This window comes from Anser anser (genome assembly GCF_964211835.1).
Source record: "Anser anser genome assembly, chromosome: 22".
Lineage (NCBI taxonomy): Eukaryota > Metazoa > Chordata > Aves > Anseriformes > Anatidae > Anser > Anser anser.
Window position 1 is genome coordinate 7251876 of NC_139743.1, and position 21014 is coordinate 7272889.

The 21014-nt window shown below is 55.4% G+C and overlaps 1 protein-coding gene across 5 annotated transcripts in view; it reads left to right on the forward strand.

The window, feature by feature from the left end:
* Nucleotides 1-21014, forward strand: part of OPCML (opioid binding protein/cell adhesion molecule like) — a 342553-nt gene that overhangs the window by 311000 nt on the left and 10539 nt on the right. For all 5 annotated transcript variants that reach the window (XM_083808758.1, XM_083808760.1, XM_083808762.1 and 2 more), the window contains one exon: nt 9760-9992. In XM_083808758.1, the coding sequence (XP_083664884.1) occupies nt 9760-9992 (233 nt within the window). The remainder of the gene's footprint in view (nt 1-9759; nt 9993-21014) is intronic.

Genomic DNA, 21014 nt, shown 5'->3' on the forward strand with positions numbered 1-21014 from the left:
AGCTGTTTTGAAGATAATTACTACAGAACTCAACCTGATGTAAAATAATCCTCCCGGGCAGGCAGCCAAGCGCCTGAGATTTATCCTCCAAAGACTGAAACCTCTCCATTACCCTTAAGAGTCGCACAGATAGGAGCGGGTGTCTCATGACAAATATATTTTTGTGGTAATTAACGGTGGGCTGCGAGAAGGGCTGGGGTGTCTCTCGGTGGTGTCCAACCTCAGGATACTTTTTCTTTGCGTTGATGGATGCGTGGAGCCTTCCGTGGGTGCCAGCCCGTGCTTGTGTTGAGGGCTCACGCCGTGCTTTGGTGGCAGCTGCTCGAAGGCAGCCCTCGCGCTGTCCTGGCCCGATTTTCCCTCTTTGCCATCCAGGGACAGCTGTCGGATCAGTTTGCTCAGGCTGCACGGCGGCTCCTTCCATCTCAGGTGTGCCCTGGCCCGCGTTTTAATCAGCTCGCCAACATCCTTTCTTCTCCTGCAACCGCGGGACACCGCTGGAGTCGTCAGAGCCGTGCCCGCGTTGTCCTGGGTTGAAAGCGGCGGCGCTGGGACCGTCACCAGCCCCACCAGGACGGCTGAGTCATAGCGGTCGGAGCCCGGCATCGCCATGCGTTAATTACCCGTACTTAACTGCATGGCTAACCGTGACAGCGAAACAGTTATTTCTGTCTCTGCCTGCCTGTGAAGGTGGTGGGAAAAAAAAAAAAATCAGAAAAGGGAGAAAAAAAAAAAAAAGCGCTAGCAAAAAGAAAAAAGAAAACCCATCCCAAAACCCACACCGCACACGTCGAAGGCTCCAGGTTCTCGGCTGTTCGGGGCTGCGAACACCGTGAGCAATAAACTCTGCTTTTCTTCTCCTCCTTTTGATTGAAGAACACTAGAAATCAGGCAGGGAGCAGGTGCTGCATTGTGTTAGATTAGCACTGATTGAATTCTTACACAGGCGCTGATTGAGGCGCGCGCGCCGCCAGCGCAGGGCTCGGTAAACACCGGCGTGCCGCGAGCCTGGGGGGGGGCTGCAGGATCGGTCCCTTCGTCGAGTCCCTCGGGGCTGCCAAGAGCCTTGGCAGGACTCTCCTGGCATCTTTTCCTCTCTGTTGGGCTACGGAGGACGAGAGTGGGATGAGAGGAGAGCTGGGTTCCCTGGTGAGATGCCACCTCCCTCCCTGCATGGTCCTGGGGTGCTCCCGCTGATGCTTTCCAGGAGAAGCAGCGATGCCCTATGGTAAATGCTGACCGAGGCTGGAGGTCTCTTTGGAGAGGATGGGAGGATGCTCAGCTCATCTCTGCCTTCCTCGAACCTCAGTGTCTGTGAGGCCGTTCTCACCTTTGTCCTGGGCCTGATTTTGGGGAGAGATTGCAGTTATTTAGGTGCCTCTCTGGGCAAGAGAAGGCGCCGCGCTGGGCTGCTTGCAAAGCCCACACCACCAGGGCAGGGCAGCCCAGCTGGGGCTCCCTCCAGAAGCATTTTTCCTGGGCTGGCTGCCCGGCTCGCTGCCTTCATTTTCATCTCCATTCGGGAGATCAGGTGTGGCTGCACGCATTGACTTATTCCGATGTTAGCATTTAAGTGCCATCTGCTCTATAAACATCCCCATTGATTTGCTCTATCAAAAGGCCTCCCGCTTTATTTCTTTTGCCGCCGCCTCATATTTTCTTATGAAGATTTCTATTAAGCTAATAACGGCTGTCGGCCCCCGGGGGCTAAGGCTGACTCTTTCTGATCCTCCCTGCTGCGATGGGTGTGCGGACACAACTGGACCGAGCAGCACAGCGGGGTGAGGAGCGAGGGGAATTCGGGGCTGTGGTTAGAGACTGGTTGTTTGCAGCCCCGCTCTGGTCCTGAGGGCAGAGACCATTGCTGTTATCTTCAGACCAGCGCTGTGTTTCAGAGCAGACTGAAACAGTCTGGAAACACAGGAAGGGTTTTAGCATCAGGGGAGCAATCTGGGACGCACTGGGACGCACTGGGAAGGAGGTTGATGAGAGCAACCAGATGCAAGTTTCCTCTGGCTTGGGTGTCACAACATCACGGACCCACGTGCTGGCTGGTGGCCCCAAAAGGCACGTTTGTCCCATGGGAAACACAGGCAGGCAGAGCTGGGGGCCGTACACACGGCGGGTGCGTGGATATCGCCTCCTGCTGTAGCCCTGGGAAGCTGCCACAGGGCACGTTTGCTCAGGAACGATGCCTGGGAGCACAGCGCCTGCACCTCTGGGTGGTTTCCCACTGCCGTGGCGGTGTATGGATATATGGTGGCACAGATGTATGGAGAAATGTATCCTATAAACACGGATTGGCAGAGATATCACCAGAAACAGGTGGAGAAGAGAGAGACGAGTGCTTCTTATTTTCATACGTGTTCCAAACAAGAAATTAACTGAGGCACAGAGCATCTCAGGGAATAGCTCGGGACCAGAAGTGGCCCCAGGAGTCAGAAATCTGTCTGGTTGTCTTGGCATCCAGTCCACTTTTTTGCTAAGGAGGGAAGATGTCCAAGCACAAACAAGTGTGCAGAAGGAGATGGGACTTGGTAGAACTCGGGTTCAACATCGGAGGTTGAGAAACCTGCGTTCTGGGTGTTCATGGGGGAGGTTTGGTGTCAGCACTGCCTCCAGGCTGCGTGCAGGGCAGGAACGCGATGGGTCCCTGCAAGAAGGGGCCCTGATCCGGAGCTCGCTGGACTTGGTACAAACATTTCTGCAGGCTGCTGGGGGGGTTCTGAATCACGGATGTGTTTTCTCATCAGAAACTCACGTTTCGAAGCAGTTGTGGAATCAAACAGGAGCTGGAAGGGAGCGTGCCCGGCGCCCGGCCCCGTCTCGCTGATGTTGTCGGGAGGCATCGCTGTGTCTGTCCCTGCAAGCTGAGCATAAAAGAAACGAGAAGTGAAAGAAGGGCTTTAGGAATGAGAAGGAAAGCCTAACTCGCCTTAAAAGAGCTGACTGCGCTTGCTGGATTTGCTCGATTCGGAGCATTAATTCAGAAAATCCAGTGAAGGGCTTTGGGGAGAAGATGCGGGCACCTCGCTCCTCTCTGCTTGTCCCTTCCCCGTGCCAGCAGGATTAGTTTGGGAGCTGTCAGCAGCACAGCTTGGCCCGCATTGGCGTTGGCATCATTACCGGTGAGCCTATTGGAGGCAAAAGAGTTAAAAAAAAAAAAGAGTTAAAAAAATGGAGTGTGGGAATGCCAAAATCTTGGACATAATCTGCCTACAGCCCTTCAGACCTGGGGGAGGAAAGGGACTGGAAACTGGTTTGAAATGGTAGAGACGTGAGGTTTGTGCTCCAGCCACGGGGAGACAGCTTTATTTTGCTGTGTTTGAGGACTGCTTTAAATCGTCCAATTCAGGCTGGTGTAGAAAAGCAACATTTGAAAGGCATCAACGCCAAGCAGAGCTGTGTATCATTGAGCAATTAGAGCGAGCTGAGCAGCAGCGGAGCTGTTGCCTGAGGACTGGGCGCAGACCCCCCCCCAAATCGATGTCTGCTGGAGCTTGGCATCAACCCCAACCTCTGCAGCCCCCCAGGTATCCGAAAGGCTGCACGAAGCCCCAGGGTATGAGCGTGCCGCAGAGAATCGGTGCTGTTTTGTGCGGTTTCACCCCCTCGGGGCCTCGCGGCGAGAGTTAAGTCTTGACTTGTGATGCCTCGCAAAGACAGCTCCCGCCTTCTTCATCATCTTGTTATTATTCTAATGTCTGGGAGCTGCAGTCATGGACCAAAACACCATTAAACTCTCTGAAATGGAGTAACAAGACAGCCCCGGCCCTCGCAGCCTTATTATCTTTGCAGATGGATATTTTATATTTAGCAACCTCTAATGTATCAATTTGGGCTTTGATTTTTCACGGGGAGCAGCTTCTATATCTGGTGCTGGAGAACGGGCAGGCAAAAACTGTGCCGCGGGGGAACCGGCGGAGAGAAAACCTCCCCGGCCAGCCCTGCCGCACGGCATCCCAGCGGGGATGGAGAGGAGGGTCCCGAGGGATGCTGGAGGACAGGGGGGGTCTGCTAAGGGGGGAGGATTTGTGGTGGTCCTCAGCTCGCCTGAGAGCGCCTAGGGAATGCCAGCGGCGCGGTAGCGGTGGGCCAGGCAATTAATTAAACTCACAGAAATTGAGAGCTGGCGGTGCAGGGCTTTGCGGGGGGCGTTGGGCTGGCTGGTACGCGGAGCAGAGGGAGTAGGAAGGGAGGCTGTGGAAAAAATAGTAGAAAAAATGGAAGTTTAGGCTGGCCGTGGGGATGTGGCTGGGACGTGCGCTGGTATTGCTATGGAAATCGCTGTTGCTGCGTCCTTGCCAGAAGAGGAGCTGTGCCTTGGAGATTCCCGCGTTGGGCAGGATTGTGTTGGCCCTAAAAGAGGAGTTTTGGTCTAGTTGGAGGGAGCAGGGTTTGTCCTAGAAGGAAAGACAGGGCCACACAACCCGAGTCTGGGACCCCGGAAGGGGTCTGCGCATCCCAAACGGGGTGGGCAGAAGGAAAACCACGGATGGCCCAGGCTGGAAGAAGGGTGCCAGCAGAAGGGACTGGGAAATAAGACGAAGCGCCTCCCGCCTCTGCCTTGGGAATAAATACCAGGATGACAGTGACGGAAGCCCAGCCGCCGCGGTCCTGCCCTCGGGGAGTTATTGTGCGAGACCCGCCGTCACACGCCGCAGATGCCATTGTACCCGCGGCTAATTTGACGCTTTACATTGTTGGGAGAGGATTAGAGGAGCTGCGTGTTTTGATGGCCTGTTTCTAATTTGCATATTTAACGAAGCGGGAGCTCAGCCAGGTTCTGTTCTTTTGTGTTTACTTCTGAGGAGCTGTGTTTATTTCCGATGATTACAAATAAATCTCCTCTGCCTTTGCTCCAGCCGCCTGGAATAAAAGGCATTCAGAGCCCTTTAGCTCTGTAGCTGGAGCGGTACTGGAAAAAGAAGGAAAAATCCCAGCAGGATTCCCCTGCAAACATAACCAACAATTGCTTCTCAAAGCCAGAGGTGCCTGGGAGCTTGCTCTGCCCCTCGGACAGGTGCTTTTGGCTGGAAGCCTCCCGTGCCAAAGCACCATGCCACCACTGCCGGGGGGCTTCGACACCCACACAGGGGCTGCGAACCTTTGAGAGCCTTCCTGACCCCCTCCGTGTCTGGGTGTCACAATAATACGGGCACCCCGCGTCCCTGCACTGGGTGCCAAAGCCTCCTGCACCCCGGTGTGAAACCGGGGCAAGCTCAGCCCGCGGACCCCCAGGCTGTGCTCCTGTCCCCAGGACAGGGTCCTCTGCGCTGGTGTGGCTCTGAGTCACTTCTCCCTTGCTCCTGATCTGGGTCAGATATTTTAGCTTCTGAAAACTGGGTCAGCTGGCGAGTTTGCGACTGGTTTTGGCATCTCCATTTGTCATTTTGAAGAGACACGCTGCCTACAGGAGTGAAAAATGGTTTGGGGCTGAAGGACTGTAAAAGTATTTAAAAGTATGGATTTGTTTGTTTGCATAAGGAAGCGGGAGGGTTGCGGGTCGATCCGGAGCTGAGCATCTCCCCCGAGGCTCTGGCTCTTCCCGTGGCCACGCTCTGCAGGTGCAAAAAGATTTTTCTGGGCTGCTTGGGGTGCACAGCACCATTATGTGTGTCCCGAGCATCCCATCCCTCAGGAAACTAGTACCAAAAAGCCTCGTGCTGTCCCTGGTGCGTTATTTCCCTCCCCTCAGGGCAGGGGTGAGGGCAGCCCTGGCTCCACTCCGCACAGCCGCAGGCTTGGTCCTGGTGCTTGGCCAAGCCGCTGCCGCAGGTAAAACCTGAGACCTGGAAAGAGAAAGGCTGGGAACGAAGACAGCGGGTGTTATTTCACGTCCCGTGCATGGGGAAAGTGCTGTCGGTGTCATTAATGAGGCTGGGCAGGCGCCTGCTGTGGGAGCAACGCGGGGGTCCCTGCTAATAGGTGCGGGAGGAGGGGGGCGGTCACACAGTGCCGCCAAACACAAAGGCCAAGCTCGCGGAGTTATTTGTATTGTTGACACTAAGTGAAATAATTCCTCAGAAAACTTCAGAATTAGCATTTATGGATGAGGAATGGGTGCAATTAGAGGGGAAGCAGCGGAGCGCCGGTGCCCCCAGCTCCCTCCTTCATGCATCTTCCCACGCTGCCGCGTTTGGGTTCATCGCCCTTGTCTCTCACGGGGTGCTGGCGTCGGTACGGCCTCTCCCGTCCCTCTGCGGAGCGGGGGGATAAATACGGGGCCGGGGAGATGTCACCTGCCAGAGGCCACGATTGTCAGGGGGAGCACAGGGAGGAACGGAGCTCGGTCAAAGCACAGCATCCAGGTCTCGCCCCTTGCTCCTCACCAAGCTGGTCTGGTGGAGGGCGGACACAGTGGGAGGCAGCTGAAATGCTGCAGGCTCCGAGAGGTCTCTGCTCGGAGGAGACGATGGTCTGAGTGGGGTGGACGTGGAGCAGACGGGGTGGGGTGCACTGCGTGAAGACGGGCTGCAAAGGGGAGCCGGGACGGGGCAGGTCCGGCGTGGTGAGGGTTTGGGCTGATGCTTGCGTCTCTATCCCGAGCTATTTCCCCTGCCTCTCTGATGTGTTTTTTTTCCAGGTGAACCAAGGAGACAGGAAGGGGTTATTTCCCTCCTGCCTGACACATCCTTTATTTTCTTTTGTCCCTTCCGGACTCGTAACGGAGCGATTCTTCTGGAGATGGATATGGTGCCTCCAGGAGACTGTTAATGTGGGTTTGTCTTTGTTCTTAATTAGATCCCTTCAAGGGAAAACCTCCTGGCCTGCTTTATTATCCAGCTTTGTCAGAGCTTGTCTGCTTTATCTAAACACTTTGAAGAAGTCTCTTTACCTGTTTGCTTACCGGAGACATTATCATAATCCTGGTCAATTGGAAATGGGTAGCAAAGACGGCTCAGCAGACGAGGGAGTGCTGGCGGCTTAGCAGCTAATGGATATCGCTTTCGGAGCCTGGGAAAGAAGTTGGCAGGGCGCTCCTCGTGTCGGGGTATTTATCGGTGTGTGCCTCTGAAGTGCTGATTTCCAGGGCCCGGGAAATCTTGGGGTGGGAAGGAGAGGTTGTGTGAGAAGGGAATGGCAGGCTCTTGGTGCCAGCCGATAGACTACATTTTTTTCTGCTGGCTCTGATGGGTCGCCAAGAGGGCATGGAGAGCTCGCTAAGGGTAGGTTTTTTTTGGGTCCAACCCCATCTGCAGTTGCAGAGCAGAAAGGATCTGCTGCTAAATGAGCTACCGAGCAGCAGCGACTGAAGAGCGGGCTAGAGGAACGGGGAGAAGGGGCTTTTGTCTCATTGCTCTCAGCATGACTCTGCTCAGAGGTGTTCCCAAGCCCGTCGCCGCGCTGAGCATCCCCGGCAGCACACAAAAGGCACCCCGCGTGCTTCCTCCCGTCTCTGTAGGTGCTGCTGTATCTGCGGCGTGCTCTCGTGCCCCAGCCCTTGTAGAAATGCGTGCCTCGGTAATTTCTGATGAAATCTGGATGACTTTCCCTGAGCTCTCTTTTCTTTGGAGAGCAAGCCCAGCCCGTTCCGTGGTAGCCCTGTGTGCATCGCAGGTGCCAAATGTCATACTCCAAAGCAGAGAGGCTCGGTGGGGGTGGTCCCTGCCTTCACTGAAGCATGAGGGCTTCCCTCTCCTGTTTACTATGAGTTTTTTTTTTAAGAGCAATCCCATTCGTCATGTGTTATAGGCAAGGGAGGGGGATGCCATCCTCACTCTTCCCCATGGAGGACATCTGCCCGTGTTATGGGACTCACCGTGGCCTCATGCAGGTGTGGCTTCCAGCCTGAAATGCCAGAATTTGCTGCAAAACGAGCAGCCCCTGCTGCCAGGGGGCATGTACCAGCCCCAAACACCCTCAGAAAGCGTGCGATGAAGCCGGGCAGTGGTGTTTGAACGTTCCCAGAGACGGCACGAGCGCGTCTTCCCTGTCACTTCAAACCCTAGTCCTTGTACTTCACCCCTAATGAGGGGACCCGGGAGTACCTCGGAGGGCTTTAGTCTGGATATTTATACGAGCGCAGACATGCAAGTTGTCTGTTTTACATATTACTGCCCTGATTTTTCAGTGCACGCAATGAATAATTTACAGAAACCGTGTGTAAGTATCTCTTTATTATTCATTATAATGAAGTGAGACAGCAGTAATAGTCCACTAGACTGAAATCCCCTAGGGCTGAACTTAACTAGGCTGCGCTTAGCTCTCCCCCAGTTAATTTGAGTGGAGGGAGGGCTCCGTTTCCCAAAAAGGACGGTGCCGTGCGCTTGGCACGAGGCCACCTCGCCGAGCAAGAACGGGCTCGGCTCCATGCAGCTCGCCCAGAACACTGGCCCCAAAATGTGAATTTCTGCCATGGGGATGGCACGAGGGTGCTCGATGTCCAGGCAGGCTCCAGGAGGGCTTGCTGTGGCATGGCATGGCCTCAGGACCTTTGGGCTTTCCAGGAATCCACGTGCAATGTGGCTTGTGTGGATGTACGGCTCCCACAAGGGGAAAATGCCTTCTTTGCAGGAGGATGTATGGCTTGTGCCTCCAAACCGAGCGTCCAGGAGGACCCCGAAACACGCCGAGCGCCTCCCCTCCGCTCTGCCCGATTAATAATCTGCGTCGAGCTGATTAATAATCTGCACGGGGCTGATGCTTGGCAGGCCCGGCATGGGAGGCATATACCACCCCGAACCTCTGCGTGAGATGGGGACGGGGACGGGGGCAGCCCCCCTGCCTGCCTCCGAATTTACAGACGTGCAGAGAGGGACCTGCGGGAGCTGTTTGGCTCACTTCAGGTGCCTTTCCCTAAGATCTCGGCTGCACAAAGCTGCAGCCGCCAGCACGAGCTTGTGCCTAGGGTTGTTTTTCTGGCTTGCTCTCACACCAAGAGAAAGCTCTTCGACTGCGGTCCTTGGGTGGGAAAAGCAAAGCTCCCGAGAAATGTTCTGCTCTTAATTTAGCCAAATGCACGGTGGTTTGGCTGCGGGTACTGCGGAGGCAGCGAAGGCCAGAAGTAAATAGATCGAGAAAATCTATCAAATGGAATGAAAAAGCCATGTTCTTCGGGAACATTTTAATTCCACTTTTTCCCCCCCCTCTCTGTTCTTTGCCAAGCGTAAGTCAGCGCCGCGGACTGGAGCTCCCCAGCCTTCACGTGTCTCGTGGCGGGAGCAGGGAGGGAGGGAGCCAGGCAGGAAATAAATAATTGAAATGACTGTGTTGTGTTTTCAAGGCACTTGTAGGATTTACAGCTGCTTATCCAAATGTTCCCTTCTCTTCCTGCGTGCTGGCTCGCCGTCTCTGGCTGTTTCGCTCCTTCCTCTCTCCCCGCACGTGTGCGTGGCCCCTCTCCCCCGCCGCGGCGGTGTATATCACACCAGGATGGCTCGAGGGCTGTGCTGACAAGCCAAACTGTCAGCAAATTTTACAGCTTCATCTGAAATCCTCGGCGAGCAGGGGGTGCAGGAAGTCTTTGCGGTGCGCGGAGGTCAAACGTAATGGGTTTTTCATCTGCGCCTCCCCAGAGCCGTGGAAAAAAATAAAATAGAGGGAACCTGCTGGTTCTGTGAAATTTCCGGGGATGGGGGATGCGCGGTGCTGGCGTGTGGGCATGGTGTGTGGGGGGCACATGGGCTCCTTGCTGGAGGTTGGGGCCGGGGAGCTGGTGGTGCAGCTCCCATCCCACACACGTCCCCCTTTTTGGAGCCAGGATGCTCTCCACGAACGCTGGACCAGTTTGGTGACCCTCCTGCTCTTCCTTCGCAGGTGTACCGTGGATGACAGGGTGACACGGGTAGCGTGGTTGAACCGCAGCACCATCCTGTACGCTGGCAATGACAAGTGGTCTATAGACAACCGCGTGGTCATCCTCTCCAACACCAAAACCCAGTACAGCATCAAGATCCACAACGTGGACGTGTACGATGAGGGCCCCTACACCTGCTCCGTGCAGACAGACAATCACCCCAAGACATCACGAGTCCACCTCATCGTGCAAGGTGAGTCGTAACGTTCGTGGTGCTGTTGTTGAGCCAAGCTGGAGGGCGTCCAGACTGGCTAAGGGCTCGGAGACCCTCTTGGTGGTGGGGATTGAGGGATCAGACCAACATCCATTGCTTTCGGTGGTCAATAGCTGGGGGACAAGGATCGGGACAAGTGTTCACTGTGCCAAGGCGAGATGGAGACGTGCTTCTGCACCTTGCTGTGTTGTACGGTTGTGACATGGGGAGGAGAACACCTGGAAACTGAACTTGGGGCTGGCTCCCTCCTTCTCCTACTCCCGTGCCCATCCCTGCTGTGCACAGGAGCCGTGGCCGCCGCTTGGTGCACGCCTGGCTCAGGGCTGCTGCAGCGGGGAGTTCTTACAAGGTGCTTCAGGAGAGCCGAAGGCAACTGCACCAGGCTGCGGGAAGGAAAGCAGATTGTGTGAGCAGGGCTGCAAAGAGCTTTTGGCACAGGGCTTCGTAGGGGGGCGTGTTGGCATAGCAGCTGCTGTTGGGTTGAAAAGCAGCATCCCCGAGTCTCTTCCCATGGGGAGGATCTCGGTGCTGGCAGATCAGAGGTGCCCTCAGCAGTGTGGGCTGCAGCGAGCCTTTCTGAGAGCCTTTTTTGCACTGTTTTTTGCCTGATCCTGGTCAGCTGGTTAGTCCCCAGCCCCCCAGCATGCGTCCCTTCTCCCCAAACCCTCCTGCCTGAGGACGCTCCCTATGGAAGCACACCAACCCTACCCTAGCACAAGCAGTGGGTGCACCCTTAGGACATTGGGGTAAGGGATCCAAACTGCTCGAGCCCACCATCAAGGCGACCCCATGGGGTGGTGGGGCTGGCCCAGCTGTGAGCATCACCAGGACATTTCCTGGGGGGGGCTCCGTTGCTGGAGGTCTCTGCTTGGCACCCCAGCTCCATCGGGTGTTGTCTCCGATCCCGGCTCCTTTGCACCAGCTATCGGCTTTTGTCCGGTCTGTAGATTAATTTTTCAGAGTTAGTGTTAGTTCAGGTTAGATAAAGATAATGAAAGTTTCCTAATCCTCTTAAAGAAGATTTATCTGGCTGAGTAGAAAGCTCTCGGAATACAATAAAGCGTGTATAAAACCAGGACCTAATCTTTCCTTTAATTTCAAACAGCTGATGGGTATTGATTTTGCAATGAGCAAATCTGAAAAATTTCTCAGCCTCAACATGTGTCTGAGAAGCCTCCAACACGGATATGTATATATTTATGTATCCTTCTCATTTGGAAGAGGCACGGTTCGATTACGGCCACTGATCAAAGCAGGGAAAACCTCCCTCGGCCTGTCAGCTCCCCGCGAGGTACGGGCAGGCGTGGGAGACGGTGACGTTGGGCATCTTGCTGCTTGCACAGGCTGCTCTGGGCTGGTTTCCCTGCCAAATCGCCGTGGGATTTAGTGGTGGGGCTCCGCACCGGTGATGCTGGAGCAGAACGGGGAGGGCTTGGCTTTGAAAGAGGGGAGCAGAGCACGGAGCATCCCCTCCGCCCCTCGGTGATTTACGTAGGAGCCGTCCATCTTCAAAGTTTAATCGGTTTATTCTGTCTGCTCTCTAATCACGCTAATCCATCCAGTCAACACCTGTGAAGTACCCGAGCGCTTTCAGCCTAATGAAATTAACACCAGCCGGCAGCGCCGTGCAGCCCCGACAGCCCCTCGCCCTGCAGAGGCGAGCTGGGACGGGTGGGTTTGTGCCGCCCCACAGGGGCCTTCTGCCCAAGAAACCCCTCTCCCTGGCTCCCATCAAGCCACGGTGGTTTTCCCAAGGATTTTGGTGGGGCTGGGGGGTAGCAATTGCACTGTGGACCACCTGGGGAGCACCATCGAGGCAGGGCTGGTGCAGCACGTGGGGATGCAGCAGAGGCTGCAACGAGCACGTTAGCATGAGAGCAAGAGCGATTACATCTCCTCCTCTTCTTCTCCCCTCTTCATGCTCCAGCTCGCAATAAATCTCCGGCACCTAACGCCCAATATCTTGCCTAGTAAAATCCCCATGCGATTATCTTATCTCATTAAAGCAAGGCCAAAAATCCTTTTATTCCACAAAGACGCTGGTGCCAAGAGCCGCAGCGGCGAGGAGCGGAGGGGAGCAGAGGGAGCGCAGGCTGCAGTGCAGCCGTTCCCTGGCCTCGGAAGGGGGAAGGCGAGGGACAGTTTGCATCCGAAGCGACTGCCTGGTAGCAAGGCTCAAAGCACACAATTTGCCTCATTTGTTCTGCCAAGAAAATCCATCTGTAGATGCCACCGTGCTGTCTTGTGGACAGGGTGGCAAGGGAAGCAAATCCTGCTCTGTTCCCGCTTCGTCTCCAGCACCACTGCTCAGCGCTGCTTTGTGGTGGCTCAGAGCAGGAGGCACTGCCGAGCAAGGCAGGAGCTGAGGGAGAACAGCACAGCCCTTCGCTCAGGGAGCAGTTTTCGTGCACGCAGGCCATGCAATTGCCCAATGCCCCCTTTCTGTCCAAGCTCTCCTGGCATTAAATACGTGCGCCAAGCTCGGGACCCTCCTCTGCAGAGGAGGCGGCCGTCCCGGCGGCATTCCCCACACGAGCAGGCAGTGATGACCAGTTAGCATCCGTGTTCAGGTCAATTAATTTATATTTGTATTTTGCAAAACTAAAAGTTGCCCAGATAGATTATTGATTCTTTGTCCCTGTGTTCAATTTGGTTTTAATTGCGCTACTGCAGGGCCAAACCTTCCCTCCTAGCAACCCGGCGATAAATCTGCCAGTGAGTCACAATCAACAGTAAATGTGTCTCTTCGTGTCATTATTAATATGTCTCTTGGATTGGTTCATTACAGCAGTTAACAGCGGTTTATAAGAGCGGAGATGGCGGGCGGCCAGCGAGCTTTTTTCTCTCCCCTTGTATTTTTTCCTGGCAGCTCCCCATGACGACAGGACGGGTGCTTGCAGGCATGTGAGCGGTGTTTTGGCGTGTCAGCCTGTGGTGGGGAGAGTCCTGAACATGGAAAGGTTGGGATTTCATGTAGTGCAAGGAGAGCGTGAGCTGCCTGATCCTCCTCTCATCATCAAGAGCCTGACCGGGGGGTGCTGTGGGGCCAGGGGCTCCCGTGCTGCTCCCTCTGTCCCCGGTGAAAGGGAACCTGAGTGGACCTCCCGGGGGAGAATCGAGGGGAGCCTGCACGGCAGGGTGGCTTTACTGGCACTAATGGCACCAAAGGAGCTCTAATTCCTCCGTCAGAGCAATTAGTGGAAGGCTAAAGCCTGCACTGAGCTGTTGATGAATGTAGCCAGGAACCGCAACTTTTGGGGAGAGGAGTGAAGGCAGGGTCCTCTGGAGCACGGGGACGGGTGCCCAGGACCTCAGGGACCCTTCTTGTCCCCAAATGTGACCTCTTGGAAAGCCACCACCTGTCCTCAGAGGGGCAGTGAGCCAGGAGACCGCACCACGTCGCACTGCAACATCGATCTGGTGCCGGGAGTGCAGGCAGGGCACAGCCGTGCCTCCTTGACCCGGGCTGTTGCAAGAGCCAGGATGTATTTCAGGCCTGAATGCCGAGCTCAGGGTCGGTGCTTTGGAAGAGGCTGTGGGTGTTAAAGAGCAAGGCTGGCGTCCTTCCGGCAGCAGAGGATGAGGAAGGGAGGGAGGGAAGGCAGCAAAACGCAGGCAGCGGCGGGGCGAGCGCTGCGGCAGGGCGAGCTGAGCAGAGCGGAGAGGGTAGGAAGGACGAGGAGAAGAGGTAGGAGGAGGTAATGAGAAATGGGATGGAGGGAATGAGAGCGAGCCTTTCCCGAGCACAATAAATGGTTAATCAAGAAGTTATAGTGATGCTGCAGAGCCAGGCACGGTCAGGCGGTGCCACTGACGCAGCAGAGCATCCTGCAGGCTTGGTGGGGGACTTTTCTTCTGTGGCTGGAGAAATGTGGGATAGCGTTTGGGCTGACAAGAGACGCTGGTGGGACTTTGTAGATGTCTGCTAACAAGGAATATTTTCCAATTTGCAAGTATTTCTGAAAAATCTGCTGGCTGACACCGCCGTGCCTGTGTGCCGAAGCGGTTTCGCGCGGCGCGGCGTTGCTTTGGGATCAGAGCACAGCGGCGGGCGGAGAGCTCAGCGGCGACCATCAATACTGTCCACCCGTACCAAACAGTGGTCGTTGGTATTCCTCAGATGTCCTCTATTTCTGATTTATTTAGAGAACCCTCCTCTGTACTGCCTTAATCCCACTCACCATAGATTTTTCATTAAAGCCTCTCCCGGCTGTCGGCATCGTTACTGTTAGTTTCTGGTCGGTGCAATCCATTTTCCTGTCTCGGCGTTTCGCTGCTTTCCTCTCCCCACGAGCCAGGGTGGGTTTTGGAGGACCACGGCCTTTGTTCACGGTAGCAAAGTGCCGTTGGGTGTCACTTGGCAGCAGGTACCTGCCAGATCTGCTTACCCCGAATCGGTCCCGTCTCACTTGTCGCATCCTCCGCCTCTTGGAGTGACACCGAGGCAGCTGCAGCTCTTCAGCAAGCGTCTCTAAAGCAAATTGAGTCTTTATTTTTCCCTTCTTCCTGATAACAACTGACTTCTGGAGTCTCTGAAAGGGCAACCCCCCCACCAGCCTCACGCCGGTCTCCCCTAAGACAGGCTGTGCTGCAGGGCCCCCCCGCCACCGCTGCTTGCACAACCGCTGCTTTTAAACTTGCTTTTATCCTGCTACCTTTGATATCCAGGCAGGAGCTGAGACTGTGATACTTATTAAAACCTTACCGGGAGGCTGTACAGTGCATAACAAGGCAAGAGGAGCAGTTCAGCCTTCTTCAGTCGTAGGAAAGACCTGATAATGTGCTGTAAATGCAGAAAGTGCTTCACACGAGTGTCAGTGCTGTTGCTTATTATTAGGAGAGTTTGGCGGAGGGGTGCGCACGTGGCGCACAGCAGCGGCGGCTCAGCCTGGAGAAGGGAAAGGTTGGGAGCAAGCAGCAAGGCAGAAGAGCAGGATGCGGGAAAAGAGGAGATGGGTGAGGTGCCTGCAGTCAGGACGCGTTTGGGGAGGGGGTTTGGGGGTTCCTCTGGCTGGGGGTGCAGGTGGAGGTGGTCCACGGGGAGCTTCCAGAATCTCCAGTGGGGGATGAAGAGCAGCCCGTCTGGGTGGGCAATGTCCGGATGGTGTTGTCCGATGCCAAAAAGGGTCCTGCCACCGTGTTCAGTGGGGCCAGGATGGCAGAGTATGTCTGGGACTGAGGGTTCGCAGGGAACGGGAAGGAGTCTTGGATCATGCCACTGTCTCTGTCTCGCTGGATGATGCATGGTGTAAAAGCAAACCGTCCCTTTTCTGCCTGTCCTGAGTGCTCCACTCACTGTGGTATGGCCCCCAGCAGCAAAATGGGGCACCAGGAGGTGCTCCCCTCCTCGCCCCGAGTCTTGGAAGGCCGTGGGCTCAGCCCAGGTCCTCAGCACCCCCCCAAGCTCCTCTATTGGTATTTTTCAGAAAAGTGCGCAAAAATTGATGCATATTGGCTAAAATCGCAGGTTGGGACCACACAGCGACAGGCGGAGGAGGCTCCTTGCTTGCTTTTTCTCCCTTCTTGTTGTTCAAACTGCTCATCAGGTGGGCTGGCAAATGGGCCAGCAAAGTTTGGACACACTCTGTATCCGAGCGCATCTTCCCCTTCACTGCTCCTCGGGGTCTAATTAGGTGTTTGCTTGATGACTCTGTTTGGAGGATAGGCTCCGGCTAACCCTGACTGCACCGGGTTAATCGTCCCGGTGGGGAAAAGCAAAACGGTGATTTTAAGCAGAAAACTCTCCCGTAGTTTGGCTTCGTAGCAGTGGGGTTGGAGTGCAGGAAAATAAAGAGAAAATCAAAGAGCTTTTAAGAGGAAAAGGAAAAAAAAAATCACTTAGACTGGAAAGAACTCTTCCCAGCAGGAGCAGAAGCCAAGAACACATAATGTCCGTGGCGGTTAAACTAATGTTTCACATTTCCTTCTCCAGGGGTATTTGCTCGGGTGGGGGTGGGGATGGAAAGGGCCCCAACCGGTCGCCGAGCAGTTTATTGAGCTGCTCGCTGGATGGCACAAGAGGGGAAAAAACGAACCACGAGCGACTGCAGAGGAAAAATCAATTAGTGCAGGCACCGGTAGAAAGAAGGAGGGGGAGACGCTGGAGAGAAAAGAGGGTTTTTATCGTTCCAGGGTGGGGAACCTTTGAAAAGTGCCGTGTAAAGAAGTGAAAACCTCTGCAAGTGGCCAAAACCTGGAAGTGGTTCTCATGTGTGGCATCGCGCTGCAGGAGGCAGGGTCTGCAGAGAGGGGTGGTGGCAGGGGGAGAGGAGAGGGGTCATGCAGTGGTGCTCTGTAAGGTGTCATTGCGGAGACGAGATGCTTGCTTTTCCCCCCGTTATGGGGCACAAAGAGCCTCTTTTGGTGTTCCCAGACCAGGAGAAGAGCTCACGTCTTAGAGCCGACAGCGTTTCTTGGGAGCAGGGAGGCGTCACCTGTCAAGGCACGGTGACACCCAGCCTTCAAGGAGAGCACTGGAGGCTTGCCCTGGGGTTTTCCATTTGCACCGCTATTTCCATATGTTTACTTAAACGGAGCCTGTGGGTATAATTGTGATTACACAGCGCTTGCGGGCTCGGGGTTGTGGTGCTGGAAGCAGCCGGGTCTGGTCGCCGCCGGCACCGAGCAGGGCTGGCCAGGGAAGTGGCAACGGGAACGGAAAGGGGATGGAGAGGAGTTCCCAGGGATGGAAAGGAGTGTCTGGGAAAAGGACCAAGGCGTAAGCAAAGGGGAAAAGAAGAGGCTACAAAGGAGCAATGGCTCCCCAACTCACCGTCCCTTCCTCCCTGAAGAAATGGAGAACAGACAAAGAGCACAAAGACGTAAAACGTGGGAGATGCGGCAGGTACTGGAATTCAAAGCCAAGGAGAGCCCGGAGAAAAGCAGGAAGGAATAGCAATGAATGGAGAACAAGGCAACTGGAGGGGAGAGAGAAGAAGAGAAGAAAAGCCCAGAGACTTGTACAACAAAGAGACAAACGAAACGTGCACACGCACCCAGCATCAAAAGATCAGGAGGCAGCAAAAGAGAAAAATGAAAGAATAATGAAGGAGCCGGGGCACAAAGAGGGGGGTGGTCTTGAAAGAGAAAGAGCTGGGCTTGCAGGACGAGAACAGCACCTGCTGCCATGGGTTTTGTGAAGGAAAATGGGATTGCCAAAGAGCTAGTGGCACCGTGAGATGCCGTGGCATGGCAAAGGAAGGCAGCAGGGCCCCTTCCCCTGGTGGGGTCCGAGCAGTGACCTCCCAGACAGAGCTGCTGGTGGTGACCAAGCTCCCTGGCCAAGGGAGGAGCCGTGGGATGGCGGGATCAGAGCTCTTTGGTGGAGCTGGGCACGAGTTTGATGGGCAAGTGCTGGGGAAGGAGAGCACGGTCTGCTGGGGGGCTCTGAGGGTTGTGGCTGGGCTGGGTGCCCACGAGAGCAACACCAGCGGTCTGGGAGAAGTCTGGGGAGGTGCAGAGCTCCAAAAAAAGAGTCCAAAAAAGCATGAGAGCAGCCAGAGCACCAGAGACATGGAAAATATGGACAGGTTGGGTCTTGTTCAGTGGCATTAAGGACACTCATGACCTTAATTAAGGAATTAAGGAGGCTGGTGAGGGCGGGTGTTGGAGCAGGAAAGCTCACACATGTCTGGTGTGTGCACAGCTGTATGTGCGAGGGGAAGGGCAGCATAGTTGGTACAGGGAGCAACTGAAGGGTTACTGGAAGATGCTGAATGCTGGAGATTTGATGTCGCAGTGGCACGTGCCAGGAACCTGGGGCTTTCATGTTCCTGCTGTACATCGTGAAGGGAGAGCAGAGCATCCTCCAAGTGGCTGGGATAAAGCGCTAGCCCAAAATCCAGCTGGGTGTACGGAAGAGGACACGACTTTCAGCTGTAGGAAGTGATGGGGAGCATTCCCTGGCTCCTCTTCTCGAGGCTTTTTAAAAGGAGGAAAAAGCCCCCAAAAGCAGCTGGCAGCGGGTGGGTCAGTGCGGCGGGCATCGGGAGCCGGTGGAACAAAAGAGCGGCGGCAGCTGGATTAATTACCGCAAAAAGCAAAATCGGCAAAGTGGGGGCGAGAACGGGAGAAGTTGTTTCCTCATTATATTCCCAAACAGAAAGAACGTTTTTATCACACACACAAATAGCTCCCTGGGAAGCACTTTCACTTCCTAATTGTTCATAAATTTACTGACAGGTGGTTACACAGTAGGTATACCACTCGGAGTTTCGGTTTTATTGCTTTCACTGTCTCAACGCAAAAACCTAGAGAAAAAGGGGTGCGCAGGTGGGAGACATTGCCCAGCAAAGGCAGCTAGATGCTTCTGCTTAATTTTCCAATTTCTTGTTCACGTGAGTTCCTCGGCACGTCCAGATTTTGGTTTTGCTCTGATGAAGGGGTCTTTGTTGGTTCGTTTACCCTATTGCTTTGTCTCATGAAACGTGGTTGTGGCCTGAAGGTGTCATGTCACCCTGCATGGTGCTGGTGGTTTCCAAATCATCCAAAATGGGGGGCACACGGTGCCATGGGAAGGCTCTGACACACCTGGAGACGGACAACACGCCATGTAATGCTCCCAGGCTCTGAAGGCATCTGTAGGAAGGTGGTTGTGGTCGGTTTTCCTTTTTCCCCCTCTCTTTGGCTGCGCTCAGATCGCTCTCTGAGCGCAAAGTGCCTCATCTCCGTTGTGAGATGATTTGTCTGAAATGTTATGGGTTATGATGCCTGCCCAGCCGCTCCATGCAAAGCGTGTTTTACCATGGGAAGGCAGAGAAAAGGCAGCATTTAAGAGCAGGAGAAGGGAAAAGGGAAAATTCCCCCCCCGCCAAAGCGCTCTCGGCGCGCGCAAGGTGGCAGCGTGATGTGCCACTCGCGGGACCGAGGAATTTGACAAAAATCATCCCCGTGCCCGAACTATAGCTGTCAGATGCGCTTAATCTATTATGTCGATAAAATCAACTCTGACGAGCCTCTCAGATTGTGCTGTCATCAAAATTGAGCTGATGAGAGGTGATAATCCTCGCTGTCGACAAGCACCACTTTGGCACAGCTCCCAGCAGTGCCCCCTTCCCGGGAACGGGGCAGGACGCCGGGCGCATTCGCACGGGTCACCCGTCATGGGCAGCCCCGTGTTGGCCACGGGGATGGGTTTGTATCCCCTTCTGCTGGCCGCCAGGCCTTCTTTGTGTCCCTGATGGCTGTGCTGAGGTCTGGCTGTTAGCCAGGTGAAGTAGGGGTGAATAAGAGGACCAAACCCCAAAACCCTGGGAGAAGCGAGGCGGCACGCAGGGACCCGTCTCTGTTTGCTGACAGGGACCGGTGCCGTCCCGCTGTTCTCCCCATCTGCAAAAGGAAGCAAAACTTGAGCTTTCAGCATATTTCCCTCCTTTGTGCTGCCTTTCCTCATGCTAATTAGTCCTTGCCCGGTGACACCTCTGACAGCTCCATCCTGCCCGTGCCGGGGAGGCTCACGTGGAGCTGTGGGAGCGTGGGGTGGAGGCAGCTGGGGGTGCTGGGAGGGAGGCAGCAGGAGAGCCGGGGGGGGGGAACCAGAGCCGTGCCAGGGTACGATCCTGCTCCCTGCAGGGACAGCACCTCGTGTCGGAGGGGACAGCTGGGGAGGGGACGGGGCAGTGCGAGCCCTGCATCTCCCCCAAAAAAGAGCAGACACGTGAAGCTTTGGGGCTGGGCCATGTGGGACGGTGCCCTTGGAGGTCCTCACGTCCCCGCAGGGCACTCAGGAGGCGATTGTCCCCTTTGGGGGACAATGCCGAGGCAGGGGTGGCTGGGAAGCCGTCCAGGCGCCCATCTCGCTGCTGCAGATGAACCGTCCATCCTCACCCATCTGGCAGGAACGAGAGGGAGAAATGTGAATAGCAATGGGAGGAGATGAGAGGTCCATAAATACTGGTGAAAAAATAAAAGCATTAACATTTAATGAAAGAGGGCTGCAGCTCTCCTGCCAGATCCGTCTCTGGCGAGAGGGAAGGGAAAAGCCTCCTGGTCGGGGAGCAGCAGGGAGGGGGTTTGGGGAGTCTCGGGGAGCACACAGTTTGTGGCATCGTACCTGGGGCTGCCCATGTCTGGCACCGCGGCATCTGGCGGAGCAGTGCTGCATGTTGGGCTGCTCTTCGGGGTCATGCCCATGGCAGAGCCGGTGTTGGCATCCCTGGCTGCAGCCAGCCACCACCTCCGACCTGCGCGGCATGTGAGAGGGGCCCTTTGCCATTTTTCTTAGTCTCACCAGCACACAGTGCTGCTGGTCTGGTGGAGAGGCGCTGTGGTGTGGTCTGTAAGGCTGCTGGGAGGGTGTCCTCAGAAAGCATCCATCGGGCTGAGCAGATTTGAGCCCAGGCTCTTCTCCCACTGGGTTGCAGGGGCTACGGCAGTGTTGTGGGGTGTCCGCCCTGTGCATTGCAGTGGTGCTGTGCTGGGAACATTCGCCGTGCCGTAGTGAAATGTGAAGCTCCAGGCAGGCTTTGGGTATATTTGGTGGAGTTGTTGGTTTATTTGTGGAGTTTTTTGCATCTGGGTCATGTTGCAAGGGTGCTGTGCTTAAGGGCTGCCCATGCCCAAAACAGGCCAAATGCAAGAAGTGTCACATCCAGGTGAGCAGCAGTGTCCCGTGGGTCCCCATTGCCATTTTGCACGGGTAACTGGCTCTTAGCAGCAGGTCAGCTCTCATTTTGGGATGGGTGGCAGGGACAGGGGCTGTCTCGGGGCATAAAAGCCACCGAGCGCTCTCGAGCAGCCCCCTGCTGCAGGATGCCGGGCACTTTGCAGAGCCCGCAGGCATCCGTCTTCTCCTGCCACATCCCAGGTGTACGAAGAGGTCTCTTTGAATGGATTAGGAGCTAATGATCTGGAGGGACATCCGTTGTGTATGTCAGTGCTCGCTCAGCCTCGCCGCTCCGTGGCGTGCAGCATTAATGAGCTCGTGGCTAAAAATAGCCGGCCGCACTCCCCGGGCCGTGGCGGCGAGCGTTCCTGGTAGGGATCTGGGATACGGAGCGGCCA